Raw genomic sequence first — 20,596 nt, 5'->3', positions numbered from 1 at the left:
CACCTCCCCACTCACCCCTCCACCCACCCCTCCACCTCCCCACACACCAACCACCTCGTCCACCTTGTCAATTCAAGGTCAAACCACCCAAGCGTCGTCATCACCACCACCGCCGCCGCCGCCGGCGGCTCCGTTATCTTCGGGACGATGCTCGGGATCCCTCTCCTGCCCCTCATCATCACTGCCACCTTCACCACCACTCCCCTCCTCGTCGTCGTCCCCGTCCACCTCTTCGTCCAAGGAGAAGATGTAGTTGCTCAGGTCCACCTCATCAATGTCAGCCTGCGGTGACGCTGGAGAGGTTGAGCATGGCGATGACGACGATCGCGATGACGGCGATGATGAAGATGGAGAGGAAGATGTTGATGAAGACGATGGTGACGATGATCGTGACGACGACGACGACGACGATGACGACGATGTGGCTGGGTTCTCAACGTCTTCGTCGTAAACCTGAGCACCGTGGAAGATGAAGCGGCTCGGAGGGATGAAGAGGAACTCGTCTTCTGTGTGTGGGGAAGAGGGGGGTGAAAAGGTGGAGTGAAGAGGGGAGGTGATGTTAAAGAGGTGGCACTGCTAAAGCAATCATCACCACCACCACCACCATCATATCACATCAAACAAAGATCCCATTAACAGACTGTAAGGGGGGCAAGTGCCGTTAGCGAGTAGCACGTATTGAAGGCCGGAACTGTGGCATATGCACGATGGGGGTTGGATTGCCAGTACCACACCCAGCCACCTCTAACTCCCCAGTGGTGATGTTCACACACCACACCAGGTGCTCATTTGAGGCCGATTCCACCTGGGGGAGGTACAGGACCGTGAGCGGGAATCAAACTCGGGTTGCCGGGTTCGTAGTGCAGCGTAGCGCCAACAGACACACTACCGCTCCCCCCATCATCACATCATGCACATCACCATCATCATCATCGCCACCACCGCCACAATTATCGGCAACATAACCACAATCGTAATCAGCATCAAACCCAGGATGGATCAGAGGCAGGCCAGGCTGTATGTTTCTCCTACAGAGGGGTCCACATATTGCAAGCATAGAGAAGGGAGGGCGTAACTGAGGCCAATAAAATCCAGAGCTTCGTGTGCAGCGACAGACCGGGTAGTCTCCACGGAGCATTACGGAGCTAAATAAAAAGACAATGCCGCCCAGCTGATCCGGAGTCAGACCTCCGCTGACAAAACGGAGCTGGTCATAAACACACTGCCCAGGTACGGAAACCCCGTGACTCTCTCCACAACTGCCCCCATCGCGCATGGGGAATTTAGCGGGTGAAGTGTTTCATGACAAAAATTACCCAGGCAGGAGCTTAGTTTTTGGCGGGCTCAATGGTCGCGAGGCTCCACCTCGTAGTGGCACGCTCTGGGTTCAGCAGCAACTCCTCCCTCCGAGCGAACAGCAATCGCCAGATCAACGGCATACGTAACGTGGTTGACCAATAGGGAGCCACCCAGTGACCGGACCCGGGCATCGATCAGCCTCCCATTGTATCTGTAGCAGATAGAAATTCCTCCGGGCGCAGCCATAGAAAACTCCTCCAACCACGTGGTCGAAACAAATATAAAAATAATGTAGGAGCCAGAGGACATCCCTGGCTCACCCACTGGTGGAACCAGTGGGGAGGGTGGGGTGGCACGTGCCCCCCCTCCCCACCCCCCCAATGATCCGATCGAAATCCCTAATTTCGATCGGATCATTGGGGTTTATTAGTAATAAATCGGCATTTTGCGACCCCCCACTGCCACTGCGTAGCATATTATTACGTGCCAGGGACTCTGTGAGATGATAGGACAATGGTCCGAGTCCATAACTGGCAATAAGTAATGGCAAAGCAGTTATAAGCGACTCACAGAATTGCGCGCAGTCGCGCATACAGTCCACACGACTTCCCTGAAGGCATCAACACCTTCAGCGAGCGCACAACGCGGTTCGAATTCGACCACCATAGCGTCACCATCACCACCACCCACCACAGCACCACCGACCGGCAAACTCAGACACGCCAAAATCAGACCGTGGTGGACCGTGTCGATGACGGTACCTTTGAGCCGCTTGCCGATTGGCTCTCTCGTATCGGCCTCCCAGAATGCAGCGGGCTGGGGGCGCCCCCCTCCTCCCAGCACGGCCGCCCCCTTCCCGTGAGCCTCTGACACTTGCCCCCTCTTCCCACAATGCACCGGGGCGGCAGCACCGCCCCCACTCCTCCTTCTCCTCCTCCTCCTCCTCCTCCGTCTCCGGCTCATCATGGCCGCCGCTTCCCTCGCCCCGGCCTCGGCCATCGCTTCCTCCGTCGCTTCCCTCGCCGCTTCCAACATCGCACCCCTTGCGGCCTTCACCGCACTCGCTTCTCCCCCTGCTTCTCCCCCTGCTTCTCCCCTCGCTTCTCCTGCTTCTCCCCCTGCTTCTCCCCCTGCTTCTCCCCTCGCTTCTACTGCTTCTACTGCTTCTCCCCTCGCTTCTACTGCTTCTCCTGCTTCTCCCCTCGCTTCTCCCCCTGCTTCTCCCCTCGCTTCTACTGCTTCTACTGCTTCTCCCCTCGCTTCTACTGCTTCTCCCCTCGCTTCTCCCCTCGCTTCTCCCCTCGCTTCTCCCCTCGCTTCTCCCCTCGCTTCTCCCCCTGCTTCTCCCCTCGCTTCTCCTGCTTCTACTGCTTCTCCCCTCGCTTCTCCTGCTTCTCCCCTCGCTTCTCCCCCTGCTTCTCCCCTCGCTTCTCCTGCTTCTCCAGCTTCTCCCCCTGCTTCTCCCGTCACTGATCCTCCCGTTGTGTCTCCTGCTCGTCCAATTCCTCCCCCCTCCCTCCTCCGTGCTGCCATCGCTTCCCTGGCGTCCCTGGCTTCTCTGTACGCTTCAATCGCTTCCCTACGCACTGCTCCCTCTGCTTCCATTGCTTCCCTCCGTGTGCCTACGGCATCTCGCCACGCCTCTGTTGCTCCCCCTCTCGCATTCCCCTTCGCTCCTGCCAATCCTCTCGCTTCTCTCGCGTCTCGGTACGCTTGCACTGCTGCTCCCCTTGTGCCGGCTTCTTCTGTCCTCGCCTCTCCCCCTGATCCTGTCGCTTCTGCCATGGATCCTGTCGCTTCTCTCCTCGCTTCTGTCGCTTCTGCCCTTGATTCTCTTGCTTCTCCCCCTGATTCTGTCGCTTCTGCCCCTGACTCTGTAACTTCTGCCCTCGATTCTGTCGCTTCTGCCATGGATTCTGTCGCTTCTCTCCTCGCTTCTGTCGCTTCTGCCCTTGATTCTCTTGCTTCTCTCCCTGATTCTGTCGCTTCTGCCCCTGATTCTGTAACTTCTGCCCTCGATTCTGTCGCTTCTGCCCCTGATTCTGTCGCTTCTGCCCTTGATTCTGTCGCTTCTGCCCTTGATTCTGTCGCTTCTGCCCCTGACTCTGTAACTTCTGCCCTTGATTCTCTTGCTTCTGCCCTTGATTCTGTCGCTTCTGCCCTCGATTCTGTCGCTTCTGCCCTCGATTCTGTCGCTTCTGCCCTCGATTCTCTCGCGTCTCCCCTCGCTTCCGTCGCTCCTTCCATTGAGCCTCGAGTTTCACCGCTCGCTTCCACCGCTTCTCCTCCCCGTGCGTCTCCCGTTGCATCCCTCGCTTCTCCATTCGATTCCCTCGCTTCTGCTCCCCGCGATTCCGTCGCTTCCCTCGCTTCTGCTCCCCGCAATTCTGCCGCCACTCCCACTGCTTCCGCCGCTTCTCCCACGGCCGCCCCCCTCGCCCGCCCTGCCCCCACCCGCGCCTCTTTGCCCCGCTTGCCCCCACCCGCGTGCGTCCGTTGCCACAGCGTCTGCGCCCCGGGCGGGCAGAGCCGGGCCCAGGCACCCCCCAGACGCAGGCAGAGCTCCCCCACCACGGCGTCGCAGTCTCCCAGCAGCTCCACGTCGAAGGGGGTGACCCCGAAGTGGGGGAGAGGCTCGCGGTTAATGAGCACGCGGGGGACGCAGGGGGCCAGCCAGCCTGGAACCGGTGTGGTGGGGGGGGGTGGGGGGGTGGAGAAGGGGAAGAGTCTCTGTGTGAGTTTCTGTCTGAGTCTCTGAGTGAGTTTCTGTCCGAGTCTCTCCGAGACTGAGTGAGTCTCTGTGTGAGTTTTTGTCTGAGTGAGTCTCTCCGTGACTGAGTGAGTCTCTGAGTGAGTCTCTGTGTGAGTGAGTCTCTGTGTAAATGAGTCTCTGAGTGAATCTCTGTCTGAGTCTCTCCGTGACTGAGTCAGTCTCTGTGTGAGTCAGTCTCTGTGTGAGTGAGTCTCTGTATGAGTGAGTCTCTGTGTGAGTCTCTCCGTGACTGAGTGAGTCTGTGTGAGTTTCTGTCTGAGTGAGTCTCTCCGTGACTGAGTGAGTTTGTGATTAAGTCTCTGAGTGAGTCTCTGTGTGAGTCTCTGTCTGAGTGAGTCTCTCCGTGACTGAGTGAGTCTCTGTGTGAGTGAGTCTCTGTGTGAGTGAGTCTCTGTGTGAGTCTTTGTGCGAGTCTCTGTCTGAGCGAGTCTCTGAGTGAGTCTCTGTGTGAGTCTCTGTCTGAGTGAGTCTCTCCGTGACTGAACGAGTCTCTGAGTGAGTCTCTGTGTGAGTGAGTCTCTGTGTGAGTGAGTCTCTGTGTGAGTTTCTGTCTGAGTCTCTGAGTGAGTCTCTGTGTGAGTCTCTGTCTGAGTGAGTCTCAGAGTGAGTCTCTGTGTGAGTCTCTCCGTGACTGAGTGAGTTTCTGAGTGAGTCTCTATCTGAGTGAGTCTCTGTGTGAGTGAGTCTCTGTCTGAGTGAGTCTCTGTCTGAGTGAGTCTCTGTGTGAGTGAGTCTCTGTATGAGTCTCTGTCTGAGTGAGTCTCTGTCTGAGTGAGTCTCTCCGTGACTGAGTGAGTCTCTAGTAATAGGTTTTACCCTTTTAACTGGCACAAAAAACTGACACCTTTATTCAAGGCATCATGTCTGCAATAATCACGACACAAGCAGTCAAAATGCAAACAAAAAGACAACTCTGATAATAATATGCACTGTCCTTGAATTTGATTGGTCCACACCCGAGACGGCTTTCTTTAGAGCCCTTTAGTCTCCAATGGTGTTGGACCAGAAGACGCCAAAAGGCGTACAGCTCAAAAACAGCACACTATCAGAGTATTGAGGGCTCGGGGTGATAGTGTGCTGTTTTTGAGTTGTGCAAATCTGTATCTGTGAGAGTCTCTGCGTGACTGAGTGAGTCTCTGAGCAAGTCTGTATCTGTGAGTGTCTCTGTGTGAGTGAGTCTCTGAGTGAGTCTCTGAGCGAGTCTGTATCTGTGAGAGTCTCTGTGTGAGTGAGTCTCTGAGTGAGTCTCTGAGCGAGTCTGTATCTGTGAGAGTCTCTGTGTGAGTGAGTCTCTGAGTGAGTCTCTGAGCGAGTCTGTATCTGTGAGAGTCTCTGTGTGACTGAGTGAATCTCTGAGTGAGTCCTCTGAGCGAATCTGTATCTGTGAGAGTCTCTGCGTGACTGAGTGAGTCTCTGAGCAAGTCTGTATCTGTGAGAGTCTCTGTGTGAGTGAGTCTCTGAGCGAGTCTGTATCTGTGAGAGTCTCTGTGTGAGTGAGTCTCTGAGTGAGTCTCTGAGCGAGTCTGTATCTGTGAGAGTCTCTGTGTGAGTGAGTCTGTGTGAGTCTCTGAGCGAGTCTGTATCTGTGAGAGTCTCTGTGTGACTGAGTGAATCTCTGAGTGAGTCTCTGAGCGAATCTGTATCTGTGAGAGTCTCTGCGTGACTGAGTGAGTCTCTGAGCAAGTCTGTATCTGTGAGAGTCTCTGTGTGAGTGAGTCTCTGAGTGAGTCTCTGAGCGAGTCTGTATCTGTGAGAGTCTCCGTGTGAGTGAGTCGCTGTGTGAGTCTCTGCGTGACCGAGTGAATCTCTGAGTGAGTCTCTGAGCGAGTCTGTATCTGTGAGAGTCTCTGTGAGTGAGTCTCTGAGCGAGTCTGTATCTGTGAGAGTCTCTGTGTGACTGAGTGAATCTCTGAGTGAGCCTCTGAGCGAGTCTGTATCTGTGAGAGTCTCTGTGTGTGTGAGTCTCTGAGTGAGTCTGTATCTGTGAGAGTCTCTGTGTGAGTGAGTCTCTGAGCGAGTCTGTATCTGTGAGAGTCTCTGACTGAGTGAGTCTCTGAGTCTCTGAGCGAGTCTGTATCTGTGAGAGTCTCTGTGTGAGTGAGTCTCTGAGTGAGTCTCTGAGCGAGTCTGTATCTGTGAGAGTCTCTGTGTGAGTGAGTCTCTGAGTGAGTCTCTGAGCGAGTCTGTATCTGTGAGAGTCTCTGTGTGAGTGAGTCTCTGAGTGAGTCTCTGAGCGAGTCTGTATCTGTGAGAGTCTCTGTGTGAGTGAGTCTGTGTGAGTCTCTGAGCGAGTCTGTATCTGTGAGAGTCTCTGTGTGACTGAGTGAATCTCTGAGTGAGTGCTCTGAGCAAATCTGTATCTGTGAGAGTCTCTGCGTGACTGAGTGAGTCTCTGAGCAAGTCTGTATCTGTGAGAGTCTCTGTGTGAGTGAGTCTCTGAGCGAGTCTGCATCTGTGAGAGTCTCTGTGTGAGTGAGTCTCTGAGTGAGTCTCTGAGCGAGTCTGTATCTGTGAGAGTCTCTGTGTGAGTGAGTCTCTGAGTGAGTCTCTGAGCGAGTCTGTATCTGTGAGAGTCTCTGTGTGACTGAGTGAATCTCTGAGTGAGTCCTCTGAGCGAATCTGTATCTGTGAGAGTCTCTGCGTGACTGAGTGAGTCTCTGAGCAAGTCTGTATCTGTGAGAGTCTCTGTGTGAGTGAGTCTCTGTGCAAGCCTCACTGGGTATGAGAGCCACAGGCCTCACTCTCAGTGAGGAGCCCATGGTCAGCAGGAGATCGGCGCCGCTCTCGCGGTCGCTCCGAACTGCTCGGTGAAATTGGGGGGGCAGATTTTCCCCGAAGAAAATCACCCCGGGCTTGAGCACGGCCCCCCGCTCGGACGGGGGGCACACGGGGCACAGCGGGACCCGCTGAGGAGACACGGAGCAGTGGGGGGCACGTGGGGAGACAGAGGCATGGAGTGGGGAGACAGAGACCTCACGGAGTGGGGAGACAGAGGCACGGAGTGGGGAGACAGAGACCTCACGGAGTGGGGAGACAGAGACACGGAGTGGGGAGACAGAGACATGGAGTGGGGAGACAGAGACCTCACGGAGTGGGGAGACAGAGACATGGAGTGGGGAGACAGAGACATGGAGTGGGGAGACAGAGGCACGGAGTGGGGAGACAGAGACCTCACGGAGTGGGGAGACAGAGGCACGGAGTGGAGAGACAGAGACATGGAGTGGAGAGACAGAGACCTCACGGAGTGGGGAGACAGAGACACGGAGTGGGGAGACAGAGACACGGAGTGGGGAGATAGAGACACGGAGTGGGGAGACAGAGACACGGAGTGGGGAGACAGAGACACGGAGTGGGGAGACAGAGACATGGAGTGGGGAGACAGAGACCTCACGGAGTGGGGAGACAGAGACACGGAGTGGGGAGACAGAGACACGGAGTGGGGAGACAGAGACCTCACGGAGTGGGGAGACAGAGACACGGAGTGGGGAGACAGAGACACGGAGTGGGGAGACAGAGACATGGAGTGGGGAGACAGAGACATGGAGAGCGCGTGGGGAGACAGAGACCTCACGGAGTGGGGAGACAGAGACATGGAGTGGGGAGACAGAGACATGGAGTGGGGAGACAGAGACACGGAGTGGGGAGACAGAGACACGGAGTGGGGAGACAGAGACATGGAGTGGGGAGACAGAGACCTCACGGAGTGGGGAGACAGAGACACGGAGTGGGGAGACAGAGACATGGAGTGGGGAGACAGAGACACGGAGTGGGGAGACAGAGACACGGAGTGGGGAGACAGAGACATGGAGTGGGGAGACAGAGACCTCACGGAGTGGGGGAGCGCGTGGAGAGACAGAGATACGGAGTGGGGGGGGGGGGAGACAGAGACACGGAGTGGAGAGGAGGGGGGACACAGACATGGAGTGGGGGGGGGGGCATGGGGAAACGTTTAGAATCAATGTCCCTACATGTTTAAAGTGTTGGGCTACTGCAATAAATTTCCACATGATGATGATGATATCAGCCACTTGTTTGTGAGCCGTCATTTCAGTGGGGCCTTCCTTACCTTTGTAAAATAAATTTAAAAAATTGTTCATAGTCAATAGAACGCAGTCGCAAGAGGTCACACGTTTGGCCCCAACGCTCCTTCGCTGACCGTGCGAGGATGAATGAGTGATGGGGGATGGGAGTCTGGGGGGTGGGGGGGTTTGGGGGATGTGGGGGGGAGGGGGTCTGCAGGATGAGGGGCTTCTGGTGACTGAGTGGAGTGGAGTCGTAAATACAGCAGGGACTGCCTGAATCGTTAATTATCGTGACGAGTTAATCGCAGCGACTCCCCTCCGTACCCCCCCCCCCCAACTACCCCCAGTGTCCCCCCCCAAACCCCGCCCTTGTCCCACCCCCCCCCCCCCCCCCCCCCCACCTGTCTCTCCACGTCGTCGCGGATGTCGTCGCTGGACACTTTGTGTCCACAAACCAGACACGAGGCCCAGTCAAACGAGCCTGAGGCACACGGGGGAGACGCGGGGAGACACGGGGAGACATGGGGAGACATGGAGACACGGGGAGACACGGAGAGACACGGGGAGACACGGGGAGACACGGAGACACGGGGTAACACGGAGACACGGGGAGACACACAGACACGGAGACAGTAAAACACAAAGTTAGCCTCTCTCTCCAATCGCCCCATGTCGCCGTGTTTATTTCTCCCCGTGTATCTCTCTCCATGTCCCTCTCCCTATGTCCTCATGTATCTCTCCCTGTGTGCCCGTGTCTCCCTCTACGTGTCTCTCTCCCCATAACTCTGTCTCCCCATGTCTCTCTCCCCGTGTCTCTCTCCCCGTGTCTCTCTCCCCATGTTTCTCTCCCCGTGTCTCTCTCTCCCCATATCTCTATCTCCCCATGTCTCTCTCCCCGTGTCTCTCTCCCCGTGTCTCTCTCTCCCCGTGTCTCTCTCCCCGTGTCTCTCTCTCCCCGTGTCTCTCTCTCCCCGTGTCTCTCTCTCCCCATGTCTCTCTCCCCGTGTCTCTCTCCCCATGTCTCTCTCCCCGTGTCTCTCTCTCCCCGTGTCTCTCTCTCCCCATGTCTCTCTCCCCGTGTCTCTCTCCCCGTGTCTCTCTCCCCTCCGTGTCTCTCTCCCCGTGTCTCTCTCTCCCCGTGTCTCTCTCTCCCCATGTCTCTCTCCCCGTGTCTCTCTCCCCATGTCTCTCCCCCGTGTCTCTCTCTCCCCGTTTCTCTCTCTGCCCATGTCTCTCTCCCCGTGTCTCTCTCCCCGTGTCTCTCTCCCCGTGTCTCTCTCCCCTCCGTGTCTCTCTCCCCGTGTCTCTCTCCCGGTGTCTCTCTCCCCCCATGTCTCTCTCTCCCCATGTCTCTCTCCCCGTGTCTCTCTCCCCCCGTGTCTCTCTCCCCCCCGTGTCTCTCTCCCCCCCGTGTCTCTCTCCCCTCCGTGTCTTTCTCCCCGTGTCTCTCTCTCCCCATGTCTCTCTCTCCCCATGTCTCTCTCCCCGTGTCTCTCTCTCTCCATGTCTCTCTCCCCGTGTCTCTCTCTCCCCGTGTCTCTCTCTCCCCGTGTCTCTCTCCCCTCCGTGTCTCTCTCCCTGTGTCTCTCTCTCTCCCCGTGTCTCTCTCCCCCCCCGTGTCTCTCTCTCCCTGTCTCTCTGCGTCTCTCACCATGGCACTGAATCACCCGCGTCACCCCGGCCTGCGTCTCCAGGCCGTCGATGTTCTGGCTGTAGTTCCTGAGCAGTTGCCCCTCTTTCTCCAATTGTGCGACGAAACGGTGACTCAGGGAGGGAGAGAAGCGCCCGGGAAACATCTCCTGTGAGAGAAAGAAAGAGAGACACGTGTGAGGAGCGACACACAGGGAGAGAAAAAGACAATGAGCAAGACATGGGGAGAGAGAGACACGGGGGGAGTCACACGGGGAGAGAGAGACACGAAGACAGAGACGCGGAGAGAGACATGGCTGGAGATACACGGGGTGAGACACGTTGGGGGAGAGACACAAGGAGACATGGGGAGAGAGAGAGAGAAACACGGGGAGAGAGATAGGGAGAGAGACATGTGGGGGGAGAGACAGGGAGACTGAGAGAAACAGTGAGACATGGGGAGAGAGAGAGAGAGAGGCATGGTGAGAATCAACTGAAGTGCTAAAACACTCACTGACACGCTCACTCCATCCCTCTCACACAGAGACTTCCACACGCAGTTAGCGCCACCGCTCCCCCGTGAATTCTGACCCTGGCAAACTTGTAGAAAGGTCGTGGATCGGAGGTGAAGTGCTGGAGGTCGAAGAGAGCCTGGGGGTCACGCAGGTCGGGGAACTCGGCGTGAATCCGGGAGAAGAGGCCGGAGCCGGGAGACCGGAAATCCGGGATGCCACACGAGACTGAGACCTGGGGAGGGTTGTGGGGCAGGAGGGAGAGAGGGGGGAGGGAGGGAGAGTTTATTGCTGCTCAGCAGTCTGTATGTCGAAGTTGCCAACTATGCTAATCAGAGGTAGTGTATAGTAGTGTATAGTGTGGTGTATAGTGTAGTGTATAGTAGTGTAGTGTATAGTGTAGTGTATAGTGTCGTGTGTAGTGTATAGTAGTATAGTATATAGTGTAGTATATAGTGTAGTGTATATTCGTGTAGTGTATAATAGTGTAGTGTACTGTAATGCAGTGTACAGTAGTGTAGTGTATAGTAATGTAGTGTATAGTAGTGGTGTATAGTAGTGTAGTGTATAGTAGTGTAGTGTATAGTTGTGTAGTGTATAGTAGTGTAGTGTATAGTGCAGTCTATAGTAGTGTAATGTATAGTAGTGTAGTGTATAGTAGTGTAGTGTATAGTAGTGTAGTGTATAGTGTAGTGTATAGTAGTGTAGTGTATAGTAGTGTAGTGTATAGTAGTGTAGTGTGTAGTAGTGTAGTGTATAGTGTAGTGTATAGTAGTGTAGTGTATAGTAGTGTAGTGTATAGTGTAGTGTATAGTAGTGTAGTGTATAGTGTAGTGTATATTAGTGTAGTGTATAGTTGTGTAGTGTATAGTAGTGTAGTGTTTCGTCGTGTAGTGTATAGTAGTGTAGTGTATAGTGCAGTGTATAGTAGTGTAGTGTATAGTGTAGTGTATAGTAGTGTAGTGTATAGTAGTGCAGTGTATAGTGCAGTGTATAGTGTAGTGTACAGTAGTGTAGTGTATAGTAGTGTAGTGTTTCGTGGTGTATAGTAGTGTACTCTATAGTAGTGCAGGTAGATAGTAGTGTAGTGTATACTAGTGTATATTGTTCTGTATAGTAGTGTAGTGTATAGTAGTGTAGTGTATAGTAGTGTACTCTATAGTAGTGCGGGTAGATAGTAGTGTAGTGTATACTAGTGTATATTGTTCTGTATAGTAGTGTAGTGTATACTAGTGTATATTGTTCTGTATAGTAGTGTAGTGTATACTAGTGTATATTGTTCTGTATAGTAATGTGTGTGTATGTAGAACGTCTTTCACACCGTACGTAGCCAACCGTGCTAATCCGAGGTGCAGAGGGAAGGACAACAATCTGAACAACAAACAGCAGTTCTAAAGAAATTCGTCCGTCAATCGAGGTGACGATTTAAAAGTGCAAGCAGTGGCTTCCTATTATCGGAAGGGATAAGCGATCCAGACGTCCGCAGAAGTTAATTTGCAAGCGCCGCGCGATGATTACGATGCCGTGACCACCGCCTTTGTTCGGTGGCCGCCCAGAAAGCCATCAATCTCACCGCCCCTGCCACTTCAGCCGTCACACACCACACACAACACAACAACACAACACCACACACCCCTAACACGGTCTCGAACAATGGCACCTCCCGTATTCTGTTCATTCTCTTCTTCCAGTCTGCAGTTATTCTACAATTTCCCGATACGATTCCTTTAATAAGGTCTCCCACCTGCTACCCGTAGCTCAAAGATTAATTGTAGATGTGCCTCAACTGCATGCCAGAAAACGCGCATTTAGGACAGCGCTCTACAAACTAAACTTGGACATGTGGAGGCAAAAACCCAAGGATCCCAGGGAAAAATCATCATCAATCTCCCCATCTCCTTCTCCAATTTCTCCCCATCTCTCTCTCTCTCTCCCCGTCTCCCCCATCTTTCTCTCCCCCGCCCCCACCCCCATCTCTCCCTCCATCTCTCTCCCGATCTCCACCACTGACCCCAGCTCCCGTGAGCACCACAACTCTCTCCTCATCTCTCTCCATCTCCTTCCCCATCTCTCTCCCCATCTCTCTCCACATCTCTCTCCACATCTCTCTATCCATCCACATCCCCCAAGCTCTCTCCATCCACATCTCCCCATCTGTCTCCATCTCTTATCATCTCATCATGTCTCCATCTCTCTCCATCCATCCACATCCCCAAAGCTCTTTCCATCACTTCGTCTCTCATCTCTCCCCATCTCCATCTCATTCCCCATCTCTCTCCCCATCTCTCCATCCATCCACATCCCCAAAGCTCTCTCCCCATCTCTCCCCATCTCCTTTCCCATCTCCTTCCCCATCTCTCTCCCCATCTCTCCCCATCTCTCTCCCCATCTCTCTATCCATCCACATCCACCAAGCTCTCTACATCCACATCTCCCCATCTCTCTCCATCTCTAATCATCTCTAATGTTCTCCCTATCTCTCTCCTCATCTCTCCCCATCTCCTTCCCCATCTACCTCCCCATCTCTCCATCCATCCACATCCCCCAAGCTCTCTCCATCACTTCCTCTCTCCCCATCTCTCCCCATCTCCCTCCCCATCTCCTTCCCCATCTCTCTCCCCCCATCTCTCCATCCATCCACATCCCCAAAGCTCTCTCCCCATCTCTCCCCATCTCTCCCCATCTCCTTCCCCATCTCCTTCCCCATCTCTCTCCCCATCTCTCCCCATCTCTCTCCCCATCTCTCTCCACATCTCTCCATCCATCCACATCCACCAAGCTCTCTACATCCACATCTCCCCATCTCTCTCCATCTCTTATCATCTCTAATGTTCTCCCTATCTCTCTCCCCATCTCCTTCCCCATCTCCCTCCCCATCTCCTTCCCCATCTCTCTCCACATCTATCCATCCACATCCCCCCAAGCTCTCTCCATCCACATCTCCCCATCTCTCTCCATCTCTTATCATCTCATCATGTCTCCCTATCTCTCCATCCATACACATCCCCCAAGCTCTCTCCATCCACATCTCCCCATCTCTCTCCATCTCTTATCATCTCATCATGTCTCCATCTCTCTCCATCCATCCACATCCCCCATGCTCTCCCCATCTCCTTCCCCATCTCTCTCCCCCCATCTCTCTCCACCACTCTGTCTCTCCATCCCTCACCCCGGCTCCCGTGAGCACCACGACCCTCTTGGCGTTCCTCAGCAGCGCGACGACAGCGTCGATGCCCCCCCCGTCCGCTATCCTCCTCCTCGTCCTCCTCCTCGTCCTCCTCATCAGCGCCACCTCCTTCCGCCGGCGCCTGCGGGAGGCCGCCTCCGACTCGGACAGAAGCCGCAGCAGCAGCAGCCTCTGCCACAGCGATGAGGAGGAGGAGGCGGAGGAGGCGGCGGCGGCGGCGGCTGGGGAAGCAGCTGCGGCGGCGGCGGCGGCGGCGGCACACAGAGGCAGTGGCCCAGCTCCGCCAGGTCCAACTTTCCCAGGCGCTCCACCACCACCACCACCTCCTCCAACTCCTCCAGGTCCACCACCTCCACCGTCTTCTCCTTTAGGTCCGCCTCCACCAGGTCCAACTTTTACAGCTCCACCTCCTCCACCACCATCGTCTCCTCCTCCAGGTCCACCTCCTCCTCCACCATCGTCGCCTCCTCCTTCAGGTCCACCTCGTCCACCAGCACCGTCTCCACCATCCCCATGTCTCTGTCTCTCCTCGTTCTTCACGTGTCTCGCAGAGACACCGGGGACAGAGTTCTCTGGACAAGCTGGACACGTGGGGAGGAGGAGATGCAGGGGGAGGAGGGGGAGACACGGGGTGAAGCCCACTGAGTTAGTCGCAGCTACTGCGAAAAGAAGCTGGCGTCCAGGGACCTCTTGGATGGGGCACTACGGTGGCTCAGAGACGTTAACAACCTCGCCTGGTACGCAAGAGGTCGTGGGTTCGGGTCCGACCCTGACGATGCCTGCTGCTGCTGTATATTTGGAGTCCGTGTCTCTGTCTCTCTCTGTGGTGGTCACTGAGTGGTCTCTCTCTCTCTGTGGTGGTCACTGAGTGGTCTCTATGGTCACTGAGTGGTCTCTCTCTCTCTTGTGGTGGTCACTGAGTGGTCTCTGTGGTGGTCACTGAGTGGTCTCTGTAGTGGTCACTGACAGGTCTCTGTGGTGGTCACTGAGTGGTCTCCCTCTCTCTGTGGTGGTCACCGAGTGGTTTCTGTGGTGGTCACTGAGTGGTCGCTGTGGTGGTCACTGAGTGGTCTCTGTGGTGGTCACTGAGTGGTCTCTGTGGTGGTCACTGAGTGGTCTCTGTGGTGGACACTGAGTGGTCTCTGTGGTGGTCACTGAGTGGTCTCTGTGGTGGTCACTGAGTGGTCTCTCTCTGTGGTGGTCACTGAGTGGTCTTTGTGGTGGTCACTGAGTGGTCTCTGTAGTGGTCACTGAGTGGTCTCTGTGGTGGTCACTGAGTGGTCTCTGTGGTGGTCACTGAGTGGTCTCTGTGGTGGTCACTGAGTGGTCTCTCTCTCTCTGTGGTGGTCACTGAGTGGTCTCTGTGGTGGTCACTGAGTGGTCTCTCTCTCTCTGTGGTGGTCACTGACTGGTCTCTCTCTGTGGTGGTCACTGAGTGGTCTCTCTCTCTGTGGTGGTCACTGAGTGGTCTCTCTCTCTCTCTCTGTGGTGGTCACTGAGTGGTCTCTCTCTGTGGTGATCACTGAGTGGTCTCTCTCTGTGGTGGTCACTGAGTGGTCTCTCTCTCTCTGTGGTGGCCACTGAGTGGTCTCTCTCTCTCTGTGGTGGTCACTGAGTGGTCTCTCTCTGTGGTGGTCACTGACTGGTCTCTCTCTGTGGTGGTCACTGAGTGGTCTCTCTCTCTGTGGTGGTCACTGAGTGGTCTCTCTCTCTCTCTGTGGTGGTCACTGAGTGGTCTCTGTGGTGGTCACTGAGTGGTCTCTCTCTGTGGTGGTCACTGAGTGGTCTCTCTCTCTCTGTGGTGGTCACTGAGTGGTCTCTCTCTGTGGTGGTCACTGAGTGGTCTCTCTCTGTGGTGGTCACTGAGTGGTCTCTCTCTCTGTGGTGGTTACTGAGTGGTCTCTGTGGTGGTCACTGAATGGTCTCTCTCTCTCTGTGGTGGTCACTGAGTGGTCTCTCTCTCTCTCTGTGGTGGTCACTGAGTGGTCTCTCTCTGTGGTGGTCACTGAGTGGTCTCTCTCTCTGTGGTGGTCACTGAGTGGTCTCTCTCTCTCTCTGTGGTGGTCACTGAGTGGTCTCTCTCTCTGTGGTGGTTACTGAGTGGTCTCGGTGGTGGTCACTGAATGATCTCCCTCTCTCTGTGGTGGTCACTGAGTGGTCTCTCTCTGTGGTGGTCACTGAGTGGTCTCTGTGGTGGTCACTGAGTGGTCTCTCTCTCTGTGGTGGTTACTGAGTGGTCTCTGTGGTGGTCACTGAATGGTCTCTCTCTCTCTGTGGTGGTCACTGAGTGGTCTCTCTCTCTGTGGTGGTCACTGAGTGGTCTCTCTCTCTCTGTGGTGGTCACTGAGTGGTCTCTCTCTGTGGTGGTCACTGAGTGGTCTCTCTCTCTGTGGTGGTCACTGAGTGGTCTCTTTCTCTCTCTGTGGTGGTCACTGAGTGGTCTCTCTCTCTCTGTGGTGGTCACTGAGTGGTCTCTCTCTCTGTGGTGGTCACTGAGTGGTCTCTCTCTGTGGTGGTCACTGAGTGGTCTCTGTGGTGGTCACTGAGTGGTCTCTGTAGTGGTCACTGAGTGGTCTCTGTGGTGGTCACTGAGTGGTCTCTCTCTCTCTCTCTCTGTGGTGGTCACTGAGTGGTCTCTGTGGTGGTCACTGAGTGGTCTCTGTGGTGGTCACTGAGTGGTCTCTCTCTCTGTGGTGGTCACTGAGTGGTCTCTGTGGTAGTCACAGAGTGGTCTCTGTGGTGGTCATTGAGTGGTCTCTCTCTCTGTGGTGGACACTGAGTGGTCTCTCTCTCTGTGGTGGTCACTGAGTGGTCTCTCTCTCTGTGGTGGTCACTGAGTGGTCTCTCTCTCTGTGGTGGTCACTGAGTGGTCTCTCTCTGTGGTGGTCACTGAGTGGTCTCTGTGGTGGTCACTGAGTGGTCTCTGTAGTGGTCACTGAGTGGTCTCTGTGGTGGTCACTGAGTGGTCTCTCTCTCTGTGGTGGTCACTGAGTGGTCTCTCTCTCTCTGTGGTGGTCACTGAGTGGTCTCTGTAGTGGTCACTGAGTGGTCTCTGTGGTGGTCACTGAGTGGTCTCTGTGGTGGTCACTGAGTGGTCTCTCTGTGGTGGTCACTGAGTGGTCTCTGTGGTGGTCACTGAGTGGTCTCTGTGGTGGTCACTGAGTGGTCTCTGTGGTGGTCACTGAGTGGTCTCTCTCTTTGTGGTGGTCACTGAGTGGTCTCTGTGGTGGTCACTGAGTGGTCTCTCTCTCTCTGTGGTGGTCACTGCGTCGTTTTTTTCTCCGTGGTTCTGCAGTTTTTCTCGTCCACATTTAGAATCAACATCACCGTGCGTTGAGGGCCGTGCATAAATGACGTCACGCGATTTTTGACCCCCCCCCTTTCGTCACATGACGTCACAAAAAGTCAACCCCCCCCCTCAAACATGACGTCACGAAGCTGTGCGCCCGCCCCAAAAAAATAAAAGACGCTTCAAATCGAATTTTGATTTAAAGGTTTCGTGACTGCAGAGATTCATATTCTTGGTTCTTTCGGTAAAGTCACGTTGAAGGGAAACAATAAAATAATAAAATATATATGTTATTATAATATATTTTATTACAATAAAATATATATTTATTATTATAATAAAATATATATTTTATTGTTTCCCTTCAACGTGACTTTACCAAAAGAGCTAAGAATATAATAAAATATATATATAAAACAGTCGAAACGTCGTGAGAATTTTATTGTTTAATATTTTTTTATTTTATTGTTTCCCTTCTACGTGACTTTACCGAAAGAACCAAGAAAACGCTTCAAATCGCTTGAAAACTATCGTCACATTGTAGTTGCGTATTTAATGTGGCGCTGCACTGTGATGTTGTAGGAGAACACATTTATTAAGAAGTATATTTAATTAATTAGAAACGTGTTGTCTGTATTTATTTATAAAGTTGGCGCATTTTGATGTGACGTCACATTTCTCAACCCCCCCCCAGGTGCGTGACGTCATTTATGGTCGGCCCCTTATGCAATTTGCGCATATACACTTTATCTATTATACGTATTTATTTTTAGTGATTTGTTTACCTTGTACTCTACTTTGCACCCCCTATCCTGTTTACTACTGCTTGTTGTTGTAAATGTCTGACCACGGTGTGCCCCTAACTGTCCGGATAATATTCTTGGTTCTCTCGGTAAAAGTCGCCACGTAGAATGGAAATAAAATAAAACGTAATATAATATAACTAAATAATTATGCTTTATTTTTATTATTTTATTAAACATAATAAAATAATTGTTTCATTTTTATTATTTTATAAAACATAATAAAATATTTTTTTATCTTATAAAAATAATAAAATAATTATGCTTCACTTATTTATAAAACACAATAAAACATTTATTATTTTATAAACATAATAAAATAATTATTTCAACAATTATGAAAAATAATAAAATAATGATTTGTTTTTTTTTATGAAACAATAATAAAATTATTGTTTTATTTTTATTATTTTATTTCCATTCTAAGTGGTGGTGACTTTACCGAAAGAACCAAGAAAATGAATCCCTGCAGTCACGAAAGCTTCAAATCGAAAAATGTCCGTGAACATCTGCGAGGAAAAGAGCTTTACAGCTCATCGGATTCCTCCACTAGAGGTGACGTCACCAGACATTTCAACCCTCACCCAACATGGCCGCCCCTTCCTTTCGCGCAACCCAAGTCGCGTGACGCCATCGCGATTGGCCGGTTTGAACGCCCCACGTGACGAGCGGCCGACCAATGAGGAGGAAGCCAACGAGATGAGAGGGGGGGAGGGACGGGACGGAGAGAGGAGACCCCCACCAATCGAGGAGACGACGGCAGCCGCCGCAGCCGCCACGCTCGGCAGTCGCTGCTCCTCGCCGCTCGCCTCCCGCGTCGTCGTCGTCTTCTCCTCCTTCTCCTCCTCGTCGTCGTCCGCCGCCTCGAGGCGCCGCCTCTTGGCGGGAGGCGTTCGATCGGCCGTCGCCATCTTGGGCGCGGGGGTTAATTATTTATTTACCGCTTCCGGTTCCGGTCGTGGCTTCCACTGAGCAAATAATGAAGTTGCAATATTAATTCACGAAATTGTTTACGCATTAATTATCACGCTAAACGAAATTTTAAAAAATAGATTGCGCGAAAAGTCTCGTAGCGCCGCGCGTGACAATAACAGAATGCATCTTTAAAAAAAAATACGCAGCGCGTAAGCCCCGCCTCTTCCGGCGGTGGCCAGTTTCCGCTTCCGCTTGGCTCTGACGAAATAATTGTAATAATGATTAATATACGAATTAATAACAATGTTCACGTATTAATATTCACGGGAACGAAAAATGCCTTGAACAAAAGTCGCATATCGCTATTTCGATCAATAAAAAGAATGCGACTAAAAATTAGTGCGTAAGCCCCGCCTCTTCCGGTACTGCCAGATTTCCCTCTGCTCCAATGCAAATAGTAAAACAAATAACTTTTAGTTAATATTAATATATATATTTTCTTACATTCACAAATCCTTTAATAGAAACGCAAAAAGCGCAGGGCGGTGTATTAATCGACGTGAATAAAAAGTTATTTAAAAAATCCGCCACAATAAACGTAACCCCGCCTCTTCTTCCATTGGGAGGTTTCCGGTTCCGCTCAGCCTCGCCCGTAGAAGGCGTCATGCACCTAGCCTGGCACCGCGTGCTGCACCCAGCCTGACACAGCGTGATGCACCTAGCCTGGCACCGCGTGATGCACCCAGCCTGACACAGCGTGATGCACTTAGCCTGGCACCGCGTGATGCACCCAGCCTGGCACAGCGTGATGCACCTAGCCTGGCACCGCGTGCTGCACCTAGCCTGGCACAGCGTGATGCACCTAGCCTGGCACCGCGTGATGCACCTAGCCTGGCACCGCGTGTTGCTGCTGCTGCTGGGTATTTGTTGTTGTTGGAGGCTTGGACGTCTCCCCATGCTGCTGGGTATTTGTTGTTTGAGGCTTGCACGTCTCTCTCCCCATGCTGCTGCTGGGTATTTGTTGTTGGTGGCTTGCACGTCTCCCCATGCTGCTGCTGCTGCTATTTGTTGTTGGAGGCTTGCACGTTTCTCTCACCGTGCTGCTGCTGGGTATTTGTTGTTGTTGGAGGCTTGCACGTCTCTCTCACCATGCTGCTGGGTATTTGTTGTTGTTGGAGGCTTGCACGTCTCACCGTGCTGCTGGGTATTTGTTGTTGTTGGTGGCTTGCACGTCTCCCCATGCTGCTGGGTATTTATTGTTGGTGGCTTGCACGTCTCTCTCACCGTGCTGCTGCTATTTGTTGTTGTTGGAGGCTTGCACGTCTCCCCATGCTGCTGGGTATTTGTTGTTGTTGGAGGCTTGGACGTCTCTCTCCCCATGCTGCTGGGTATTTGTTGTTGGAGGCTTGCACGTCTCTCTCACCGTGCTGCTGGGTATGTTGTTGGTGGCTTGGACATCTCTCTCCCCATGCTGCTGCTGGGTATTTCCCTAAGAGGCCCCTGGGGGTTTTCCCTCCGAATTTATAAAAGCACCTTTTAAAAAATATTTTTTTTTGCCTGCTGTAAATGAACCGGGGGTTCCCGAATAAACGGAAGTTAAAATCTTTATTTTTGGCGCCTCCGTCCCACCGCGCACATCAAGTTTCAAGTTTCCATTTATTAGGTACTAGCTGTACTAACCGGCTTCGCCCGGGACTTGGATTCACCACGCCCGGCCGCCTTTGTCTCCCCAGTGGCGATGTTCACACAACACCAGTTAATTGTTTGAGGCTGAGTCGACCTAGGGGAGAGGCCCAGGTCCGGTTGAAATAATCGTCACCGGTGGTGGCCGTGAGCGGGAATCGAACTCGGGTCGCCGGGTTCGTAGCGCTGGTAGCGCTAAGCACTACACTACCGCTCCCCCCACACATACACACAGACACACACATACACACACAGATACACACATACACATATACACACAGCGCGCTAAGCAGTACAATACTGCTCCCCCCACACACACACAGACACACAGAGAGCTAACCACTACACTACTGCTCTCCCCTCCACACACAGACACACACAGACAGAGCGCTAACCACTACACTACTACTCCCCCCCCACACACACAGACACATAGAACAACAACAACCGCCATTCGCCACTAAGTGGCGGTGACGTCACCACG

The 20,596-nt window shown here is 53.2% G+C and overlaps 1 protein-coding gene across 1 annotated transcript; it reads right to left on the bottom strand.

Moving 5' to 3' along the window:
- Positions 1-40: 40 nt before the first annotated feature.
- On the bottom strand, positions 41-19,143 carry LOC116956906 (uncharacterized). The gene is made up of 8 exons (XM_032978784.2): positions 18,257-19,143; positions 13,405-14,003; positions 10,315-10,470; positions 9,746-9,893; positions 8,496-8,575; positions 6,789-6,978; positions 2,061-3,977; positions 41-506 (listed from the first exon to the last, which is right to left on the bottom strand). Exons 1-8 carry the CDS (start codon positions 18,423-18,425, stop codon positions 79-81), a joined length of 3,687 nt encoding a protein of 1,228 aa, XP_032834675.2. The 5' UTR covers positions 18,426-19,143; the 3' UTR covers positions 41-78.
- Between the last annotated feature and the right edge of the window lie 1,453 nt (positions 19,144-20,596).

This window comes from Petromyzon marinus, chromosome 68, assembly GCF_048934315.1.
Source record: "Petromyzon marinus isolate PM22_M1 ecotype Great Lakes invasive population chromosome 68, UKy_Petmar_22M1.pri1.0, whole genome shotgun sequence".
In the NCBI taxonomy this organism is placed as follows: Eukaryota; Metazoa; Chordata; class Hyperoartia; order Petromyzontiformes; family Petromyzontidae; genus Petromyzon; species Petromyzon marinus.
The sequence above is the reverse complement of the archived record's forward strand: the minus strand, read 5'-3'. Positions and strand labels throughout refer to the sequence as shown.

Coding starts and splice junctions, on each gene's coding strand:
- LOC116956906 (XM_032978784.2), bottom strand. CDS start 18,425: ATGGCGACGGCCGATCGAACGCCTCCCGCCAAGAGGCGGCGCCTCGAG. Junction 6,979..8,495: donor GCGACGACGTGGAGAGACAG/GTGGGGGGGGGG, acceptor GTGTCTCCTCAG/CGGGTCCCGCTGTGCCCCGT. Junction 3,978..6,788: donor GCCTGTGGCTCTCATACCCA/GTGAGGCTTGCA, acceptor CACCGGTTCCAG/GCTGGCTGGCCCCCTGCGTC.